The 24,070-nt window shown below is 37.8% G+C and overlaps 1 protein-coding gene across 3 annotated transcripts in view; it reads right to left on the bottom strand.

The window, feature by feature from the left end:
- Positions 1–24,070, bottom strand: part of rsrc1 (arginine/serine-rich coiled-coil 1) — a 173,216-nt gene that overhangs the window by 59,866 nt on the left and 89,280 nt on the right. For all 3 annotated transcript variants that reach the window (XM_048162010.1, XM_048162011.1, XM_048162009.1), the window contains exons 5-6: positions 23,521–23,557; positions 10,312–10,363 (exon numbers count right to left, since the gene is read on the bottom strand). In XM_048162010.1, the coding sequence (XP_048017967.1) occupies positions 10,312–10,363; positions 23,521–23,557 (89 nt within the window). The remainder of the gene's footprint in view (positions 1–10,311; positions 10,364–23,520; positions 23,558–24,070) is intronic.

Below are 24,070 nucleotides of genomic sequence, written 5' to 3'. Positions count from 1 at the left end.
AAGGAGCTTGACAGATGAGAGAGAGAGAAAATAAGAAATATGGAAGGAAAAAAGCATGAAGCCGCCAGTCAAAAAGACAGAAACATATCTACGCCATCTGTTCCTAAAACCCAAAACTCGACACGAACAGAGACAGCCGTCCGGGAATTCAAATGACTCCAGCAAGCGCTTACGACCATGACACCGGTTCTGTCGCGGGCCCTGTCAAATTTAGCGCTTTCTCTCTTCCGTTCCCCCGCTCGCTCTCTCCCGGCCGCCGCCGGTGGACGGACGGACGGCTCACATCATTATGAAAATGTTGTTTGGGGCAGCCAAGTTGAAGGGGTGGGGCGGCTTCCTCATTAATCAGCATGTCTAATAAATCCTCGTGCCTCTTTTCTGACAGAGCATTAGTCACCGAAAAGCGCTCGCTAAGAGACAGAGAAGAATGGGCCGCCTGTGGGACAGGGTCAATCAGAAACTCATCAAATGCGTCATTTCGTCTCTCCATTTAGACAAACAGCACTTGTTTATGGGAAAGATATCAGGTGTTCTGGAATAAGGAGCAGCGCTGAAACGGCACATCCATTAATCAGGGCTTGATTATACACGACGAGGAAGGTTGTTTATCCTAATTTCATTCATTGCGATCAACAAAGAAAATACAAGAGTATACAGCCATTAGTGGCAGCCACGGATGGCACAATCATTTTCTCGTATTAAATAAAGCGATGATGAATGAGCCAATAAAAACTAAAACAAAGAGGTTTTTATTACTTCAATTTAAACTCTCCCCTTCAATCTTGCTGTAAATAATGGTGTGGGTGTGAAAGTGTCTTTAAAAACGTTTACTAAGCGCCGATAGAGAGAGAATGAGATAATGCATACAAGACCCTGGCGAAGTCGAAGCTGTTTTTCACTCCTGCCTCGCGTCGCGATCAAACTTCCTGTGCTGATGTTTTAAACTCGAATCAGTGGGTGAGCTAGTTAGGGCTGTCAGCGAAATTGTCAACAGCAATCTTAAAGGACAGGACTATGACTTTTTGATCATTCACGACTTGCCATCAAAAATGCCTTAATGTCCTGCCCACCATCAGAACGGCCGGCCTCTGTAGTCGCAGTGCTCTGTGCCTGCTTAATGAAAAACATATTTGCTTAATGGGTGGAGATGTGCCCCTGCGTTAAAATGGCCAGAGTTATACCAGAACATGAAAAGATTTGAACCTAACTGCTTATAGGCGAAATGTTAACAAAAGTGTGTGTGTGTGTGTGTCTGTGTGAGAGAGAGATTGGACCAATAGATAAAGTAGTGTAAAATGGCTTAAGAAAGAACATCCATCTATTCTACCAATGTAGGTCGCCCAAAATAGACAGCACGTGAAAAGCTGAAATTGCCTACAAAACCAGTTTAATTCAGTTCGCGATGAATTCGTTAATAGGAACATCAATATAGTGCTGCATTGAAAGCACTGTAAATATCTTTTACTTTTAATTTTAAATTGCAGGTGCCATTATAAAATTAGCAGTCACCACAAACCCATTTACTGTATCTTATCTAATTAAAGCAACAGTTATAAATGATGTCATGGGAATCAGGATTGCGCATTCTTACTGTGTTCCACCAGCTCACAGCAACCTACAAACCCCAGCAGGCGGGCCAAGCTAATTAAATTACTTTGCAAAGTTTACTTAACAGTAAATGGTTAGTAAAATTTAAGGTGATTGCAAATTTTCTTTCATTCCACTTCAGTCACAGGCCTGTTTGAAACTCGTCTGCAAATAATTAGCGCATACATTTGCATCAAAATCATTTATACCATATGTTGCAGAAATTATGGAAAACAGCATGATTAAAATATTCTCTTTTTTCTGTTATGGTAATTTGTAAATATAGTGACTGAGGAAGGAAGCAGAGGGACTGAGAGAGAGAGAGAGAAAGAGAGAGAGACACAGAGATCACCATGTGGTTTTACCCACGAGAGAGAGAGAGAGAGAGGAGGGGAGAAAAGAAATGATTCCATTTGGATTTGAACATACAAGGTTTCGTTTCAAGAGCTCACCAGATGCTGTTTGAAATCTGCCAACAGTTAAAAGAAACAGCTCTCCTCTCGAACCCGCAAACAGCATCAGCTAAACACTTAACGTGTCTCTCCAGCACACACCTGACTCGGGTAATTATTCTGAGCTTTAACTCCAAACACTTTCATAGTATGGAAGAGTTAAGGAGGCGTCTCTAAACAGTGTAAGGTCATATACATACACATACAGTTTCTGAGACTTGTGTGATTTAACAGCATGCACACACAGTGCAGTAAACTAAGGTGCTCACATTAGAAAAGTCTATACATGATAACTACTTAAACCAGAGCAGGCTCGAAGAAAACAATATAAACTGTCATTTCATAAACCCTCCGCCACATCATTTAAACATTGTATATAAATCAGGATAAATTACAGTACTATAACTTCACTCTTGTGGTTTATTTTTTGAGGCCTATGTCTGGAAATCTGTCAGCTTGCCTCATTATGAAAGCTAAGTGACATTGACATGCGTTACAAGCGTATTCCTGTATTTCGGGTGAATGGAAGACTCCTGGATTATGACTGTGAATGGTGAGGTAATAGCAAATAAACCCCCTGAACAATAACTAAAGCTTTTATTGCCGTTTTACTGACCCATACCTGTTTACCTTTACATGAACTGCTCTACTAATGTCACTAACATACATACGCACGTCAGCACTGAACCTCTGAAACGCAAGTCGTCACTGTCACTCGTTTAACAAAAGAGCTGTTTTTCCACTTTCTATTTCCCAAAAGCATTTCAGAGGAAATAAAAGAGGTGACAGGCTTCTGAAAGGAGCAGCAAATGATTTTCATGTAGGAATACACAGCGTAATGCATATTGTTTTTGCGTGCTGGAGAACACTTCCACCCCACATGTTCTCCTGAGATTGAGTGGGTGGCCACTGAGAAAGACAATGTGAAATAAAGCAGATAATGAGACAAACAGCATTTCACTGGAGTGCTGCTGGAATGAAGCTGTGCAATAATGAAATATCTGAACATGTCTTTCATCACTCTCTCCTCTCTCTGTTCACACAAAGACAGACTCTGACCCGGGCTTTCCATGTTAGCCTATTAGTTCCAGTTCAGGTATGTGTGTGTGTGTGTGCGAGGGACGGGAAATGTGACACCCTCTATGTATGTGGTCTGCTGGCCTCACATCTGTTGCAGCAGTCTGGGCAGTTAATGCTGCTTTTTTACGGCAAAAATCAGTCAGCTTGCATTTTGTATAAGCTGCCCAACGCGCTCGTGTTCTGTTCTCTCTCACCGGGGGCTGGAGAATAACACTCAGAAACTCAGCAGAGGACGAACAAAACAAGCGTGACAGTCTCTAATTAGCTGTGACTGAAGGGGTTTATTTAAAGAACACAAATGGAGGACGGTGCTTAAGTTTTGATGCACTTTGACCTTTCGGTTCTTTAATGTCGGAAGATGTGGAGAACGTGGCAGATGTGTCGGACACAGAGCTCAAATTTGTTTACAGATAAATAATTAGGTCTTTTTTTTTTTTTTTTGGAAATGCTCACCAAGGCTGCATTAACTTGATCAAAAATACAGAAAAAACAGTAATACTGCGGAAAAAAAATTATTAACTTAAAAGAGCTGTTTTCTATTTGAATATATTTTAAAATGTAATTTATTCCTGTGATGGCAAAGCTGAATTTTATTTCATATTCAGTGTCACGTGATGCTTTAGAAATCACTCTAATATGCTGATTTGCTGCTCAGTTATTATTGGTGCTGAATTATTAATAATGGTTCTTCTTGATTATTACTGTTGCAAACAATTTTGCCGCTTAATATTTTACTCATTTTTGCAGGATTGTTTGATAAATAAAAAGTTCTTCACTGTCACTTTTGATCAATTGATTGCTGAACATAAACAGTTTTCAACACAGATAATGAGAAGAAATCTTTCTTTTGACTGGTAGTGTTGTATGTGTTTTTATGGCACAAAATAAAAAATAAAAAAATCACCTGGCTCCTTCAGAAAACCCCCACACAGGACTCAGCCTCTGTCTGAGTGTATATCTATCTACATTATCATTTGCAGCCAAACAAACTGGCAGTTATTAAGCCTAGAATGTTTGTACACACATTAGTGAATGTGGTTTTAGAGTAGGGAGCGAGCCTTAAACGCATGGCTACAATGATCCGGGCGCTCAGAGAGGGCTGCCCGCGGGGGGGTCAGGGCCCCTGGAGGGCGAGGGACCCGCGTAAGACAGAGAAGGGACCTCATTACAGGTCTGCCGGGGCCCCTCCACTATTGAGTGTGAGCAGCTTACGTTGGGATGATCTGTTTCACACACACTCGCAGAGTCCATCAACACACACACTCCCACACATGGACAGGAGGAGGGGGCAGCTTAGAGCGCTGGGGCAGGATTTAGAGATCTCAGGAGACCTCGGTGAAAAAGGAAAGCGAGGGAATAGAGAGAAAAAGCTGGAAAGAAGCGATTGGCGGGGGTACAGAGGAACAGAGGGCTTAAAGCATGGCAGGGCTCTCAGTTAGACGACATTACCATTCCAAAACCACCAACATCTGCTCTATCACAGACACAGAGCGTGAGAGAGAGAGAGAGAGAGAGAGAGAGAGAGATGGGGGTGGAGGTCAGTGGTCCTCGCTTGTTTATCATCACTAAACAATATAAGCTGATATGCTTCATTTTACAACATTACATTTGACGAAGAATGAACAGGCGGATCTATGCCTAGAAACACAGCGGGGCATGAAGTCATAACTGCTGTGACATCACATTTACAAGCTTCTGAGTTATCAATCACACACACATTGACCTGATCTCACACATGCACCGTTTAAACAAACATTCCCAGTTACATTGTTACACAAACAAAGAGAAATACACAAAGAACATTTCATTAAAGAATATGATAAATATTGAGAGAGAGAGAGAAAAAAAAACATCCAGAAAATTCTGCAAATTATCCCTCGGTAAATATATACCTGAGACAAAGTCAAGACTGGCCAGGTGTGAACCAGCTGAAGTCCTCTAGGACAGTGGTTCCCAAACTTTTTTGCTTGGAGTACCCCTGAAGGGATTACCATCCTTCTGTGTACCCCCTCTCTTCCACTTCGACTGCAGTTACACCTTTACCATTAAGGGACAATATTTGCCCCCTAAATTGATTTTCCAGTGCATATTTTTACATTTATGAATAACTTTATAAAATAAATAATGTTATAAAATAAAAAAATAATATATAAAAATGTTCAATAGAGAAATATGCAATGATGGTAAAACTAAGTAAAACTTTTAAATATTAAACTAAAACCGCCAGCAGGTGGCAGCAAGTCACTGTTTTTATGAGTGAGTCATCGAGTCATTCATTCAGTAACGAAGCAAGTGGCTATGAATGAATCATTGAATCATTGACTCTCATGATTCGTTCAAAGCCGCAGAATTCTTCGCGAAACAGAGACGTGTGTTGTAGTTCTGCTGTGGTTTCGTTAGAACTATTATTTCATTGCAAAATAGTAAATACAGACAGTACTGTGTTTAAAATGTACGTTTTTTTTTGACCCGTTGTATAATAATGTCACGTTTGCAGTCATGTGGATATTTGGGAACAATTGCGTTCTTGCTTATTATCATCATTAAATACAAGAACTCACACAAGGTATGTTTTTGTATCGGAGAAAGTTTGAGTCTTAAATCGAAATTAATCCATTATCTGTGTCTTTATTTGTTCTTCATGCGAGTAAAGTGCTAAATCCCTACTGTTACAAAGGTGCATTGTCGAGAACGACAGTAAGCGCGATTTAAGGCAGCAGATTCTGCACGCAATCTATCATATGCATGCTGCTTGTGTGGATACAGTCATTTTTTATTCCAAATGATGAGGTAATGAATTAATTAATATTAATATTATTAATATGTTCAATCTAACTTCATTAAAATGCTAAAACAAATATACAATTAAGTAAACTGAAATCATTATTTTTTTTTTTTAATTAATTGTGGTTATTTAATTTATCAAGATCTACACTTCCAGTCTCTGCACTCTAAAAAATGCTGGGTTGTTTCAACCCTAATTGAGGTCAAATATGGACAAGGCCAACCATTGGGGTAAAAATTTGGGTTTGTCTATATTTGACCCAAATTTGGGTTGAAACAACCCAGCATTTTTAGAGTGTGTTGTAATACTGGCCAACTCAATATTCAAAGGTCCCCTGTATAAATATGATATTAACAGAACTGTAAATGTCTATATATCCAGGCAATGAAGAAAAGGTAGAGAATCTTTTCTGTTCACTTTTTTTAAAAACACAAATGACATGATTTCTAAGTTATAAATCAATGCTCCAAGTGGTGTGAAAAAAAAAACAAAAAACTCAATACTTGCAATAAGAGATTGCATGCCGAGATACAAGTAATCTCAAAACAAGATTGCTGATTGCATATAATCCCTTTTTTGGATACATAAATGAATTACAAGTATTATATATCTAGGTAATGACACATTATTAAGAATCAAGAATCGTAAGGAAAGTAAAGCTATTCAGCTATTATTTTGTCTTGTGCTTTGTAAATAAATGTTATGTGAAAATGCTTATTCAGGGCAAAATACATTAAAATGAATGAATCTCTTATTTTGTAACATTTTGTAGAATTTAACATTTTGTAGATTCTCCAAGGTGTATGTAAACTTATGACCACAACTGTATAATATTACATGATTATTTGATCAATTGCTACTCAACTATTGATCCTCATAAGAAGAGTTTGACTCAAAAGAATATGTCCTAAGATCTTGGGAGCAGAACGTTTAAGTACTGATGCAAATGTCAGAGCATGTTTGCTGTCTGCATGAATTATTCCTGACAGAACTAAGATGTCTATGAACAATGCTGAATGAGTAATGCATTTGAATATTTAGGTTAATTTCATCACTCAACCTGGATTCATTATGCTGCAAAAAACTTGCATTTGTGTAAATGTGTATTTCAGTCTTTTTTTTTTTTTTAAAGGATAAGCAAAAATGATTTTCTGACATGCTGTCGATATTCCGATTTGTGTCAGTTTATTGGTTTAATAATGTTGCAAAACACAAAAGGGGTCATATTTGGGCTGACCAGAGTCCAATAAATAACAATAACTCACATGTGCTCTGCGCAAATCACAAGAAATGAACACATGCTGGAGAGAACTAGTGTCTGTCAGCATATTTTCCATTCACTCTCTCCATTGAGTTTCACATGCTCTCTGCTCTTTTATTTGTATTTATCAGTGCTGGTGTCAGGACTACTGCTTCCACATCTTTCTGTCTGTCACAAGTACTTTGTTTAAAAATGTTGGGTCCTGTTTTCTCGTTTAACTTCAAATTTCCTTGTATTCAGTTTTTGTCATGAGTTTTCAGTTGTCTATTCCTACTAGCAGCAGTGTGTGTGTGTGTGTGTGTGTGTGTGTGTGTGTGTGTCTTTGTCAGGACTGATGGGTGAGTGGTTGCTAGATGATGTATGGCATGCAGTCCCTTTAATATGTTTCCTGTACGACTGACAGCTGGGTCACTGCATGTACACACATACACACACACACATACACACACACACACACACACACACACACACACACACACACACACACACACATACACAGAGCACTTTAAAAAGTAATAGCACACTGTCACATCTGCTGCATAATCAAAGCCCACAAAAGGGGGCATACAGGGCTCAAATGATGAAACAGAACTTTGTCCTTTATTGGACATGTTGAGAGTTCTGGACTAGAAGACACACCTGCATGCTGTTGAAATAGTTTAGGATTCCTTTTATCATAAAACGTATTTCAATTTAGCTGAGTCATGATTATTTCCCAGCCTCTCTGTGATATTAAGGGGGCCGTGGGTTTGCCTCTGTGTTTTGAAGACTTTTGTGTGAACGGCCTCTTCACATACAGTATGAAAATTGCAACAGGTCTGTTGGGTCTATCCTTCTTCCTCATTACCTCATTGTGATCACGCTTGTGACATTTCTGCTTATATTTTTCTCTCACCCTTGACAAGATCTGGGGCCAACTGTACAACTTGTAGGGTAGTTGTAGGGTAAATGAGCACAGTAACAGTTTACACCCTTCCACATATTTGAGCGTTGCACCATTAAATCTAGCTGAAATGTAACCCTATGTATGAACTAAATATTTACTGAAGCCTCCAACCAGGAAAAATGATTGATATAAAATAGCAGAAGACTGGATTATATCAATGAGCGCATGTTTTACACATTTCAGTCTTTTAACAAAGGCCCTCATATGTAAAGATATTTCTGGTACTTCTGTCGTAATGACAAAGCTGCTTGTTTTCAATCGTTTTGTTATTTACACAAACTAGGAGTGGCAATATAATTACAATTAAAATAATTATATTGCGCTCTATACGTTTTAAGAACACTTCATAAGCAATGAATAAGATGACTTTTCCAGTCATTCGTAATCCGCTTGGTAAGTCGCAAAGTGAGTAATGATGGGTCCAAGCCTTCACTCATTTCAAGTGAGAATACTGTCACAACAGCACTATTTATTCATAGCGCACATTTAAGCTAAGCTTTTACAAACTCACAGTGTACACTACACAGCATCCCAGACACCAATATTTTACAGATTCAGAAAAGATTAATCACTATATGGCCAACTGAGATCTCGGTATGGAGGTTAAGATCATGATTTTTCAGTAGCTTATTACACCAGTGTACATTTGCACCATTAGTTGTTTGCTTTTGGCATCTTATAGAACGTTTGGACCCGGAAAGGTTGACAAGTGACATCAGACTTTACAGATTACGATCCCATCTAACTGAATGTGAAAAAAAAAAAAAAAAATGCTTTGAAAGGTCACATTTCAATAACATATTTCAATCATATTTGTCATATATCTGCAATAAAAAATTAAACTTAGTTTAAATTAGCAATGTCTAAATGTGAATGGCTCTTTTATTTGGAAGGTGGGACTTCTTTTGCTAGAGCCGCCTTATTGGGACTGTCACTTCCTCCCATTTACTGTAATACGAGTGGCCTGTCTTTGCTATACTGTATACTGTCTCTGGTCAGTGCATAGAGCCAATGGTAAAAATTTGTGAACTTTGGCACACATTTAAAAGATAATGTCAACGTAAAACATGGTTAAATGTAGGGCTTCACTAAGGTTTGTGCTCGTGTGGTCTAGAAATGTAATTCTCTGAATTGCTGGGCTCATGTTGAGTCAAATTGAATGGTTTTTAATTCTGCTGACTAGAATTCAAGCCATTTTGAATTTCATGGAAAAAACCCAAACTCCTATAAAAGCATTCTTTATATAATATATATAATATAATATAATATAATATAATATAACTGTTTTGCCATATTTGGCATACTGTTTACAGTATGCACTTTGGCGCCAACTCCTGCGAGGATTTCAGAACACACAATCATCTGGATTCAACGTGCACATTGCACAATTTCTATATCCTAATTATTGTTAATGTAATTCATTTTTCCAGGAGCTCATTGCTTCTACGTTCAGTTAAACTGCTAACAGTGATTGTAAATTAATTGCCTAAATTATTACATTATTTGCTAACTGCATTCTTTAAATTGTAATGTTGACAAGCATTCTCTGTAAAGCTGCTTTGAAATGATATGTATCGTGAAAAGCGCTATACAAATAAATGTGAATTGAATGAATTGAAATACTTTGGGGCAGTTGTGGACTTGTAACCTGAAGGTCTCAGAACTGGCAAGAAACGTAGGTGGGGGAGTGAATGAACAGCGGTCTCGTCCACTCTTATTACCCACAAATGAGGTGCCCTTGAGCAAGGCACCTAAACCCCAATCACTCCCTGGGCGCCGCAGCAAAGACAGCTGCCCAATGCTCCGGGTGTGTGTTCACGGTGTGTGTATACTGACTACTCTTGTCCAAAAACGTACTGTATGTGAAGAACAGTAAATGTTTCAAATTGTACTGTTATCAAGGTTGTGTGTTTAATTCAGACAGTGTCATGTCATGTCTAATCACAGCAGTTCAATCAAATAATTAGTTGTTCAAAACATGGCGCTTCCGGTTCACTCACACTAGAAATGGAAGTTCGGGTCAAACGCATTGAATTGTGGGATACAAGACCCATTACAGTGCGCTCAGCTGTATACTGCACATTTTAACAAATGTAGTACGTAATTCAGGTGATGACAGATCGCAGAAAACAATTTTGCATTGATGAGCAGAGAATTAAAGATAATGGAAATATTAAGTAAAGGGACTAAAAACTCGTACCTGCAGCTTGGAGCACCAGCTGGAGTCGTGCTTTGGCCTGTTCTGTGGGTGTCTGGAAAGACAGAGGAAGTCATTATGAAATTGTCTTAACGCTGGTTAAGGAGGAAATAAGATAATAAAACAATTCCAACCTTGAAAGTCAAACAGTACACAAAAACAATGAGCATTTTAAAAAGCAGCTTCAGTGGCAGGGGTTTAAAAAAAAAAAAAAAAAAGAATAATTTCCTCAACAAGATCACATCTTCAGTCATGTACAAATGACAATAAATCCCAGCAGATCACGAGGGTGTGTGCGTGCGTGCGTGCGTAAACACGCGCATGAGGGCTAAACATGTTGCGATTTCACAGTGGCAGTGGAAGAGGGCTCGGATATAATTCCAATATCTCCACTATTAGATTCCACCCTCTTAATTGTCAAGAAAGAAGAATGATGAGGCAAGGAAGTTATAAAGGGCTATAGATTGCTCTCTAACGCAGGAAAGCCTGGTGTGTGTTGGTGTTATGAAGGTGTGTAGGATTACAGAGAAATTAAATGCTAATAGGATGAAATTTAAATGTGGATCCTGCAAGGCTCACCGTAGCTCATCGGAGAATGTGGGTGTCGCTGACAGCAGTAACGCACATTATTCAGCATAAATTTGATTTATCAAACTGTAAAGGTGTCACTTTCTAAAAATGTCATTTGGGGTGATGACAGGGAAATATAATGACCCGCTTTAATGTAAAACTGTCACTCCACTGTGTCTTAGATGACAAACACATCAAGCTCTTCTTGGAAATCTGCTTGTTTTTGACACCTCGCCTTCGATAACTTTTAAAAAAAAACACGGGCTCCTCTCCTCGGTGGTATTTTGAGCATGCTCCTCTTATTCCCCCCCCTTCTTTATATTGTTATCAGAAGCATATCAGACTGTTTCAGGGCATCAATCAAGCAGACAGAAATAAAGGAAGGATTATTGAATGTTCAGATAAACCCCCTCCTCTCCCATTCAAACCCATCTTCTATTCTCTCTGCCATTACAATAACATCCAGTCATGCCGCAATAACGAGGCGGAAGAACAGACGGATCACAAGACTTAAATGGAAGGATAATCGCTGGCAGGGCAATCATCTTATTTACAGTTTATTATGAAATTTCTACCATTGCATTTGCATTTGTTTAAAGTGACCCTGAGGCAAGTGTCCGGTGATATTACACCACCAAGTGTTTAGACAAGAGAGAAAAAAAAGGAAAACACAAAAGGGGGGAAGAAACGAGCATCAATATGAAGAAAAATATAATTAGTTTCTAAGGATGACAAATGGGTGGCGGATTAATAATTAGATAAGTTTGTCAAATTATGAGACAGGCCTCATTCTGGCAAACACTGAGCAATAAGAGAGAGAGTGCTGATAAAATCTGACACAGATATAATACAAATAAGCTACAAAACACTGTTTGACGCCCACATCTCTATTGGATTTGGAATACTATCCAATCTAGTTACAACCCACAATGCAGCATCCTAACTAACAGAACTGACCAGTTAATGACAGTACAATGCTGAAGCTCTATTGCTCCTGATTAAGACCAGCCTGCAGGACAAGTTAATGAAATTATGGAACAGAGGTAAAAACCGTACCATACTGCAGTGCTTCTTGAAAAAGTTATAGAAAAGCAGCCCTTAGAATCTCAGGCCCTGTTTACACCTGGTATAAGATGCGTTTTGGTTTTTCGTCTTCAAACTAAACTTGGGTCTTCAGCCGACAAAGTTTAAATCCCATCTGGCTAGCGCACTTCCCATAATTACACGTTGGGTCAGCAGGCGGAGAAGCAGGCAGTCTATTGTGGCTGTTCGAACGTATTCGATCACAAATGAGCGTTTACACTACGAAAGCAATCCGGTCAAATGCGTTTTCTACTGCTTCTGGAAGTGGTCGAAAGTGGACAAGCTCAAAACATTTTACACCCCATTCACACCTGTATTTAGTGTCGTCCACTTGTGATCCGATCACCTTAATACCAGGTGGAAACATATTCTCTGAACATCAGCTTGGCCCTTCGCTAACTAAAAATCTTTTTATTAGAGGCATTGTCCAACGGTCCAGCCAAAACAGAAGAGGGAATTTTCCAAAAAAATTATAATTCTGCCATAAATTACTCATCCGCTTTTCATTTAAAAGCTGTATTTCTTTCTTCTGCATTGATGGATGAACTATCACATGACCTAGAGTGTCACATGACCCTTCAGAAATCATTCTAATTTGCTGCCCATGAAACATTTCTTATTATTATCAATGTTGAACGTTTGGCATATGTATTTTTATTCAGCAAAGATGCACTAAATTGATCAAAAGTTACAGTAAAGACATTTATAATGTCATAAAAAAAAATCTATTTCAAATAAATGCGGTTCTTTGAACTTTCTATTCATCAAAGAATCCTGAAAAAGTTTACACAAAAATAATAAGCAGCAAAAACATGTTCCTACACTGATAATAACTATTATTAATAATTGAGCACCAAATCAGCATATTAGAATGATTTTTTTAACCATGTGACACTGAAGACTGGAGTACTTTGACTGGTAGTGACCACAGTTTGAATTAAAATAAATCAACCAACTCAGGACAATATTGATAAAGTCAATGGTATTGGCTGATATTACAATCGCTAACACATTATGCAGCCGCTCTCATAAGGGCACTCCGAGAGCAACAGGGTTTTTCCCGATGCCAAAACTTAATAAATGTAGTTAAATCAGGATTTTTCCAGCTTTTCACAAACAAAACATACTTGAGCTCCAAGCTAGCTTGTTCAGCAGAGAAATGATGAGTCCAGGCTTCATGGGCTTTAGAGTCCCAGTGAGCGGTCCTGGAGCCATCTCTATCTCCCCCTCACACACACACATTCACTCGCACACACACAGCCGTCCCCGCATAAACACTGAGCCAAACCAATTATCTCAATTACCGCACCCGCAGCTTCACATTCACACAGCTCAGCGGCCTCTGCTTCACTCGCTGCCTTTCTACTGTCTAAACCTAGATTTCTCCACTGTCTATCCAGACCTGGATAGTAGGAAAAAAGTACAAATTTTAAAGAATACTCACACTTCAGTAGTGTTGTTTAGACATTAACAGCATGACATTTTTGTTTTACTCCCTTTTGTTTTTCGAAGGGCATGGGTTGGAGAATCTTAATTTGCTTCACTAGGCTTCTGTTTTCCATGAACCCTGAGTACAGATATTTGCATTTTGTTCCCTGTTTTAATCTCCACAAAATTTCGGTCTCCAATCCTACTACGGCTCCAAAACACTTCTGTTTCCTTGACAGGGTTCCTACTTCCTACACATTTTCCATTTCAAATTTCCATACTTAAATTTCCAAACCTAGACCATATTTAACATTAACGGTTCATACATCATTATTTTAAGCATTACATTTAGTATAGAGTACAGTCATCTGTAAATATTTTTTCTTGGGTTTTCTCAAAGCGATATTCTTGTTGAGTGATAACCAAACAGCAAAGTACAGTCTGATTTAGATGATTGTTTCCTCCTTTATCCGGTCTGAGTGGCACATGAACATTCGATTAGTGAAGTTCAAAAAACGTTTGTAAAAAACGAAGAAAATGTGCGCCCTGAATTTATTCAATTGTGTTCGACAACCGCTAAAGGATCACTTACCTTTTGCCATGAAAACACTCTGCTTGTATGATAAATTTATTTAAAAAAAAAATGAATAGGGGCAATAGTCTGGAAGGACAAATATTTTTCCATACTCTGTTTTCTTTTTTCAATACTCATCCAGACCTGGAAATTACTCAAATCAAATTTTATTCTTTTCCAAATCGCGTAGGAACCCTGCCTTGAGTAAAAAATATCAACAAACTGAGTAACAACAAATATATTGGATCATCACTGTAACAGATTACTCTCCTAAACAACACTGTACAGTAAAAACATTTTTTTTTTACATCCTTATTAACAATCAAGGAGGCACGGAGGAAAACAAGCAATGAAAGTTACCTTTTTAAATAAAAAGAAGCACACCGCAGTGTGAACCCATACATACACACACTACTGTTTGGATCAAAAGTTAATCAAAAGTGACAGTCAAAGGCTTAAAAAAAATAAATAAATAAATATATATATATATATATATATATATATATATATATATATATATTTTTTTTTTTTTTTTTTTTTTTTTACTTTCTATTCTTCAAAGAATCTGGAAAAAAATGTATCACAGTTTTCACAAAAACATGAAGCAGCACAACTGTTTTGCACATTGATAATAATAAACGTTTCTCGAGCAGCAAATCAGCATGATTTCTGAAGGATCATGTGACAATGAAGACTGGAGTAATGATGCTGAAAATTCAGCTTTGCATCACAGGAATAAATTGCATTTTAAAATATAATCACAAAGAAAAAAAATCATAATAATATTCCACAATATTACTGTTTTTACAGTATTTTTGTTAAATAAATTTAGCCTTGGTGAGCAGAAGAGACTTCTTTAAAAAAAAAAAAAAAAAAACATCTTAGCGACCCCAAACTTCTGAACGGCAATATATATCTTGTATATATAAACCGTTTATTCCATTACTCATTACTGTACTCATCTCATCTGACTTCTTCATCCTCATTTATAGTCATTTTTCATTTGTTATTTCCAACCTCTGCCCCATTCCTTAACCCAAAAATAAATAAATAAATAAATAAATAAAGACTGCAGCATTACGTTACAGGATCCCCCTAGAAAATGCAATATTCCGTTTTTAATATCCAGGTCTATAAGATCAGGGTAGAGATGGGCTCCAGTGCAATATGTTTATTTATATATTTATAACAAATACTGCATATCAGGAGTTCTGGGCCGGGCGTCTATAAAATATAATGTTGTGTATGGATATCTTTTTTAAATATAATCTCAATATGAAATCGGAGGCCTTTTTACAATGTGCCATACTTCAGGACGGCGCTAACAGCATTTAGGAAAGCAGAGGCTGTTCATCTTTGTGTCTACAGTAGGCACTGCCGCTGCATAATAATAAGCTTTCCTGCCCCAAAATGTTATTTAGCTGCCTGACGCTCATTTCTCAAACTTCACCACTTTTACAATTTTCCCAAACTTTTATTTCCTTGATTATTGCCAACAAGATTTCATTACGTATTTAGAATGTAAACAAGCGTGAGTGATGACAGAGGTTTAACCGCGCCGGTCCTCGGCGGTCCTCGCACACAATTCACAGACCCCCCCCACCATCCCCAGTCACACACACACACACACACACACACACACACACACACACACACAAATGAGTCAGGCCAAAATGGAAGGCAATTGTATTAATAGACTTTTTTGACATGCACATGTGTGTGTGTATTAGTACACGTTCGTGTGTGTGTTACAGCCAGAGGAGGTTGGGCGTTGGGCTCGCACTCAACTCACATAAATCATGTTGAAGAAAAATGAACAAATGTGGCGGCTAACTCATCTCCTCACCATCCGGAGAAAATGAAATTCACTGGAATACCTATCAAAACTGCAATCATCAGGAGATAAAATCGCCTTTGCTCTATCTGCACTTTCCGATTTAATTTCCTTTATGCCCTTGACATTCAGAGATACCATTTAGATAATATGTATACAGTAAGGGACCAGTTCGCCCGCCGCAATGTATATATATACGGAGACCTCACGCTAAATCCAACGCCATCATTTGGAAATGGATATGCAATATTTCTTTGTTGTTGTTTGTGTTATTCTTCGTCTGCGCGCTCATGTCGAGAGATCTATGCAAAGAGCAAAGAATCTTAACAGGGAAAGAGATAAAGCAGCGGGATATGAAAGCTGCGCTCGTCCCCTCTATCAGTATGACATGCAATTATGTTTGGGCAGGCGTCAGGTTAAAGGTCAGCCTGATGACTCCATCATTTAGCAAAGCAGCTTATTTCACAAATGGAGGTAGACGGAGGCCTGTGGCAGACTCCCAGACACCTCCAATCTGATGAAATCATTAGTGTAATAAGCATGTAAATCTGCTTGCAAATTATACTCGCGCAGCTCCTCGGCTTTCATTTAGCTGACACTTGGTGAGGTGTTGTCAGATCACCTCTTTATCCCACAATCAAATTACTGGCAAACACCGGAGCAAGGGAGTGAGACGGGGGCCACGGATACGAACGGGTGCTGAAGGCCGTGCCTGGACGCTGCTGGCTTTCTGACACTCTATTGATTTCTGAAGCCCTGATCTTCCCTCATTCAGTTAGAGAGAGACAGGTGCTTTTGATGATGTTATGGGATAAATCTATTATTAAGCACCAGAAGATCTGGCAGAGCCAAAACAGAGTCGTTTCTCGCAATCGCTTGTCCTAATATGAAGCATAAATTATTCATTAAATATAAACAAGGCCTCAAAAGCAAAAACCCATGGGGAAAATTGTTTTTAAATATCATTTCTTCAATTTTAAACCTGATGGACATGAGATTAAGGAAGTTAAGACTAGCACACTACCTACCATCGCAATACATAGAGGGAGGCACGGTGGCTACTTCAATTAATGCAAAAAGAGTCGCTTTTTTATTGTCATTATTTAGCCGTGCATCTGGTCTAGCTAGATTCAGGCCTCTCTAAGAAAGAAAAATGGCAGAAGAGAGATAAAGAGGAACAAAAGAGCAATAAAAACACAGAAAAAAACAAATAAACGGCCTCGGTTTTCCCCACACAAAGCTAATAAGCATAACCGTAAAAGTCCCACAAAGAAATAAGGTTAAATGATACCTGCCATCTAAACAGTGTTCCCTATTCAGCAAAATTAAGAAGATTTTCTTGAATATGTTGTAAAAATATAGTTAAGTTTCAGTAAATGGATATTTTTGGAGCTAATGGTAGGGAACACAAGATTAGAAATAGCTATGAAAACTTTTACAAAGTTGTCTCCATCTAGACTTTGTAAAGTTTGCCATCTTTTAACATTGGTACATCTGAAGCTTGTAAATGCGGGGCTGTTTATGGCTGATGTTTACTGGGTATATGCATATGCCTTTAGGGGAGGGCTGCAGGGGGGCGTATACTTACTGTTTGCTGGCACAAATCTTTATAAAATATTGCAGCACCTGGTGTCTGACGAGCTGGATGCAATCTAGCAGCTTTTATAAAGTCAACAATAAATTCTCAGGTACAATATTCACATATTCAAATTTTTCAGGAAACCTACAGCTGAACACGGGTAGACTCGCACATCTGCGTGTTTTACAAAACACAGCTAGCACTATTAATGTTAATTTCAAAATTTCTCGAAAAATTAACTCTCTCTAGTTGATTGAATTTGTCTACTAACAATGACATACTGTACAAGTCCCAAAGATAATCAAACCTCAAATTATATTCAGTGGTGGCCATTTTAAACGCCTTTATCTTTTGAGGATCATTTCAAAGCTAGCATTTTATGTTTTCTAAATATACACAAATAAATAATACTTTCGCCTTTTGTAAACACAAATTATTATTTTAGGATATATCAGATGACAGCGAAATGGAGTAGTTGCACAAAGCCTGACTGGACTGAATGTAACTGCCTTTATGTGACAAAGCCCATGGGTCAGAAAAAAACAGGACAACTCATTCTGAATGGTCCCATATGCAAACTGAATTTAAAATTGAAGGGTTCATTAAAGGGTTAGTTCACCCAAAAATGAAAATTCTGTCATTAATTGTTGTTCCACATCGTAAGACCTTCGTTCATCTTTGGAAAATTAAGATATTTTTGATGAAATCCGAGAGGTATCTGACTCATCCATAGACAGCAATTTAACCTCCACTTTCAAGGTCCAGAAAGGTACTAAAGACATCATTAAAACAGTCCACGTGACTAGAGTGGTTCAACCTTAATTTTATGAAGGGTCGAGAATACTTTTTGAGTGCAAAAACAAAACAAAAATAATGACTTTATTCTACAATTTCTTCTCTTCTGTGTAATTCTCCTACGTTGTTTTTTTTTTTTTATGGTGCCATAAAAAATACAGTAAAACGTTCAGAATATTGATTCATCCAAGCTATTACACTGTGTCTGAAGTCCGATATAGATATAGATATCAGTGATTTGATGGGAGCAACACTGTATTTTTGTAAAGCTTAAAGAATACTTTAAATCATACACAGATACTGTGCTGATAACGAAATTTGCATCACGTGCACTCTGTACACATACCCTAGTGTACGCGTATAACAAAGTCTACTTTAGGCTTAAGTGTCCACGTCAAAACTACTGTAGCTTCATTAAAGCATATTTTATCAATGAAAAGTATTGAAGTATTGACATTAAATTTGAGCTAATGACAAAAAGATTGTATCAACATTTCTATCAGCTGTGTCAGTTAACATTCCTTGGACGGAAACGCAGTTTTAGAGAAACTATGAAAAGACACAACTGTGTTTGTGATAGTACACAGGCTTTTAAATTGTCATTTAAACCTATTTTTTAGAGAATTGTTGAAAAAAAAGTCTCTGAGGCCAGAATGAACTTTGATAGTGTCTGTTTCGTATCTGCACTCTCTAGGTTTGGAACATTGCCTTGGACATGTAAAGACCCTTTTCAAGCAGACATATCGATTCAAGAGGGTTATGCATGTAATCTTCTTTTCAATAATTCACTGTGCCTTTTATACAGCTGTAGATCAATGGATGTGCTCATAAACTCTCCTCCCCTTTCACTCTCTCCTCTGTCAAATCTCTCCTTCCATCAGTCTGGCCAATCTTTCCTTTCATTCTCTGTTCCCTCTGCATCTGTCCATCGGTCTCCCCAAATGAAGACAAGTTAATTACACATTAACCTGTGACACGCAGTCAAAAATCTATAAAAATGGTTCATTCTCTGGAAATGGTGCCATTGGCGCCCTGTGTATTACTGTACTAAGTCAAGTTATTTGAAAGATATGATTCTGTAGTGTGTAATTCAAAAAGTAAAATGATAATAGCAAAAATAATTGTTAACACTTTATTTTAGTTTCCTTGTTACATGTCTTCATATCTTACAGAATTAATACACCATTATGTTCCTGCCTGAACACTTAGATTGAGTTCTGAAATGTACTTTCATTATGAGATCCTTACTTATTTTGAGTATTCTCTTGTAGTTTTGCCAAAAATATCTATATTTTGTTATGTATCAATACTGGACTATCTAAAACAGTTCCTTTTCTGCAGTATCAACACACCGATACCAGCTGCGCATTCTCGCTCTCTTCTCTCTGACAGCGAATAGATAAACACCCGCCTCCTCTCACTCACTCGTCTCATTTGCTCTGGTTGAATAGTGCTTGTATTGCACATAATTTCAGTCATTCCCATAGGGTTTGCACTCACACAAAAAGTGCGTGCACCACTTATCTATACAAGTGCTCTCATAAAGCCACCTCTCAAACAACTCGCGAGTACCAAATTGACTTCTTTTTCGTGGCTTATTGCGCTTAAATGGTCAAATACATACAAAATTATGTTAAAATGCCCGTCTTGCTGAGCATTCAGGTGAACACAGTCAGTTTTGGAACATAAATAGCCGAGAGAAAACGCACATATTGTATCCGTGCATAAGCTCTTAAAGGGATAGTTCACCCAAAAATGAAAATTATCCCATGATTTATCCACCCTCAAGCCATCCTAAGTTTATATGACAGTCTTCTTTCAGATGAACACAATCCAAGATATATTTAAAAATATCCTTAGTCCTCCAAGGTTTATAATGGTTGTGAATGGTAACCCACATTCTGAAGACAGAAAAAATACATCCATTCATAAAAAAAGTAATCCACACGGCTCCAGGGGGTTAATAAAGGCCTTTTGAAGTGAAGGGATGTGTTTTTGTAAGAAAAATATCCATATATAAAACTTTATAAATTCAAATATGCAAGATTCCGGCAGACAACTGTATGGATATTGTGCATGTCAATTTGGGTGGAAGATCAACCTTTGACCCGAACGCAATGGCGAACGTGGAGGTGAAGAGGAGAGAGCAAAACAAAACACTGGTCACAAATTAGAAGTCTAGAACGAGAAATTTTAAAGAGAAATGTCAGAGGATTTCGATATAAGAGAAGAGGAGCTTGAGTTTGTTGCCCAGCTTACAATACTCCTACATCCTGCGTCATACATCGTGTCACGGGTTACTCATTTGGCGCAAGTCAACTTGCGCATTCTGCGTGCGGTCGTCTACCGGAAGCTCGTTATTCGAATTCATAAAGTTTTATATATGGATATTTTTCTTACAAAACCACATCCCTTCGCTTCAAAAGGCCTTTATTAACCCGCTGGAGCTGTATGAATTACTTTTTTTTTATGGATGGAGGCATTTTTTCTGTCTTCAGAATGTGGGTTACCATTCACAACCATTATAAACCTTGGAGGACTAAGGATATTTTTAAAGGTGCCCTCGAATGAAAAATTTAATTTATCTTGGCATAGTTAAATAACAAAAGTTCAGTACATGAACTCAAACAATAACAACTCAAACAATAACTCAACTCAAACAATAACTCAAACAATAACTCAACATAACACCGACTGTTACGTAACAGTCGGGGTGTACGCCCCCAATATTTGCATATGCCAGCCCAAGTTCCCAACATTATGAAAGGCATTAGACAAGGGCAGCCAGTATTAACGTCTGGATGTGCATAGCCGAATCATCAGACTAGGTAAGCAAGCAAGAACAATAGCAACAAATTGCAGATGGAGCAATAATAACTGACATGATCCATGATTACATGATATTTTTAGTGATATTTGTAAATTGTCTTTCTAAATGTTTCGTTAGCATGTTGCTAATGTACTGTTAAATGTGGTTAAAGTTACCATCGTTTCTTACTGTATTCACGGAGACAAGAGCCGTCGCTATTTTCATTTTTAAACACTTGCAGTCTGTATAATTCATAAACACAACTTCATTCTTTATAAATCTCTCCAACAGTGTAGCATTAGCCATTAGCCACGGAGCACAGCCTCAAATTCATTCAGAATCAAATGTAAACAATATAACAGGATACAATACTCACATAATCCGACGCATGCATGACGAACACTTTGTAAAGATCCATTTGAGGGTTATATTAGCTGTGTAAACTTTGTTTAGGCACTATTTAAGGCAAGCGCGAGCTCCGTGGGCGGAGAGCACGAGAAGTAAAGGGGTCGCGCAGCATAAATCGGCTCATAGTTAATGATGCCCCAAAATAGGCAGTTGTTAAAATTAATTAAAAGAAAATCTATGGGGTATTTTGAGCTGAAACTTCACAGACACATTCAGGGGACACCTTAGACTTATATTACATCTTGTAAAAAAACGTTCGATGGCACCTTTAAATATATCTCGGATTGTGTTCATCTGAAAAAAGATTGTCATATAAACCTAGGATGGCTTGAGGGTGAGTAAATCATGGGATAATTTTAAATTTTGTGTGAATTATCCCTTTAAAGTGACAGCAGCCTAATTAACCTGCTGCTGTCTGTCATGTTAATCAAAGAACAAAAGACAAAGAGAAAATCATTCGCTGCTCTAACTTTTGTAACTATAATTTACAATGAAAACTATCCAGTGTTTTTACATTTGATCACTTTTATTTCTGTAGTATTTCTTACCTGAATACTACTGTTAGACTCAAGTGAAAAACTTAGCCATGTTTATTTCAATTGTCTCTTTATTCTTTTGTATTTATTTGTGCTCTCATTTGCAATTTGTTTGTTTGTTCCTATTTTAATACTGACTGTTTACTTGTCTTTTTTTGTAAATGTAGTTCAACGATTCAAGTAAAGCCTTTTTGTGCTGTGTGTAAGCTATTAAAACAAAATTACCCAAATTATTAACAAAAATTATAAGATAATTTATATGGCAGTTTTCAAAATGGTCTCGAATATCGATATTTGTCAATGTATCGTATCGAAGTTGGACATTTCCGTATCGTGACAACCCTATTGTCTATGTTATATGATCACCTTTTGACTGCCTGCTCACTTTGTTGTTCACTGATTGTACCTTAGTATTATTTGAGTTATTTGTCAATATTATGTAAAGTCTCTATGGGTTCTTGAAAGATGCTATATAAATTATTATAGGTAATCCAAAGGTAAATCCAAAACAACTGGTAATATCTGGCCATTGAAAAATACATATTTGCTGACCATTAATCTGAATAGTGAAGTGGACGCAGTGCTTGTCCACAAAATTATAGGTCAGGTTACACTAGCCGCCCCATGCACAAGATGACACTGATGATGTCCCATACAAACACTAATGCCTGTGCTTCTGAGCAGGATCAACAGTGAGAGATCTTGAGAAGGAATGAGAGCGAATATGTGATAACGATTTGATTTTAGAATATAAGCATGATAATTGATAAGGAGTAAGGTCAGGTGTGTAGAGTGACCCTTAAAGGGCCAGGCATGCGTTTAATATTCAGGGTGTGGAGCTCAGGGAGGTGAGTGTACATTCAGAGAGTCAGGACCCCGCTGTGACCTCTCTCTATTATTCATCCCTTAGAAAAAAAAATAGAAATGGAAACTCAGTTCCACCCAGGAGGAGAAAAGCCTCCCTTTAACTCCAGTGCATGGCACTCTGACCCTGTATTAGAAAGGCTGCAGAAAACCCAGCAAATGTTGGACGTTACATTTTTAAACCCTCCCTAGGGCTCATTTTAAGGGCCAACCTACATCCAGAGAGAGGGAGGCAAGAAGGTAGAAGTGGGAAGACACTGTGATCTCTCCAGATGTGTTCAGAGGTAATGTGTGCTTGACATGAGTCTATGAACTGTTCCAGACTAAACTGTACAGCGCACAGCGAGTGTACGTTCAACTGAAAACTCAACAGCTTGAGGATACAAATTAAAACACACTCCACACTTTTTAAAAACACTTTTTTTCTGAATTGCCCTACTGACTCAAAAAAACATTTAAAGTACACACATTTCATCTTTACGGGGGGGGGGGGGGGCTAACAAACAACACCTTTTAGTAAAAAGACAAAAGCAAAAATTAAAGAGGAATTGTAAAAAATGGAATGGGACAAACGGAAGAGTAAAAGTTATGAAAACCCAGGCAATCGTGTGGGAGTCAGAGAAAGACCTCTCTGTCAGCTCAAGGTATTCAAAGGCAATTGCTGAACATTCATTTTGGATGCAGATATCAAAGATTCAGGAAACACTGAAGGGGGAAAGAATCACAACTTACCAGATGTTCTAATCCAGCTTTGATGTTTCCTGTTTCCCTGCAACAGAAGAACAAATTTGCTCCACTGTAAATAACGCAAAGACACCAAGCGTCTCATCACACTGTGCTCCCACTCATTTCCCCACATCTCACGGATCACCCAGAATTGCTGTTTTCAAGGGTGTACTGTATTTATCCAGTTTTGCTCACTGAGTTCCACGAGGGCAAGAGATTTCAATAAGGCGCTTATTACTTCTTTTAAAATTACGGGTTACGAGTGAAAAGAGTGAAAATCAAAAATGACAGCAATTAAAGACAGCTGGTCTTCACTGGAATAATGATGCACACAGATGCTGTGTGGGTGTGTTTACATTAAATAACCATTCATTGTGTCTCATTAAATCATTGATATACATGTTCAAAATATGGAACAGTAATACTTTGCAGGATTCATACAGAGTGTGATGGGGAACTGTTTACCTGACAAAAACATAAAATAAATAAATCTTCAATATGGTATACGAGTTGATATAAAAGGAGTTTATAGAATTTTAAAATGCATGCTTTTAAC

Source organism: Megalobrama amblycephala, linkage group LG16 (genome assembly GCF_018812025.1).
Source record: "Megalobrama amblycephala isolate DHTTF-2021 linkage group LG16, ASM1881202v1, whole genome shotgun sequence".
Lineage (NCBI taxonomy): Eukaryota > Metazoa > Chordata > Actinopteri > Cypriniformes > Xenocyprididae > Megalobrama > Megalobrama amblycephala.
The sequence above is the reverse complement of the archived record's forward strand: the minus strand, read 5'-3'. Positions and strand labels throughout refer to the sequence as shown.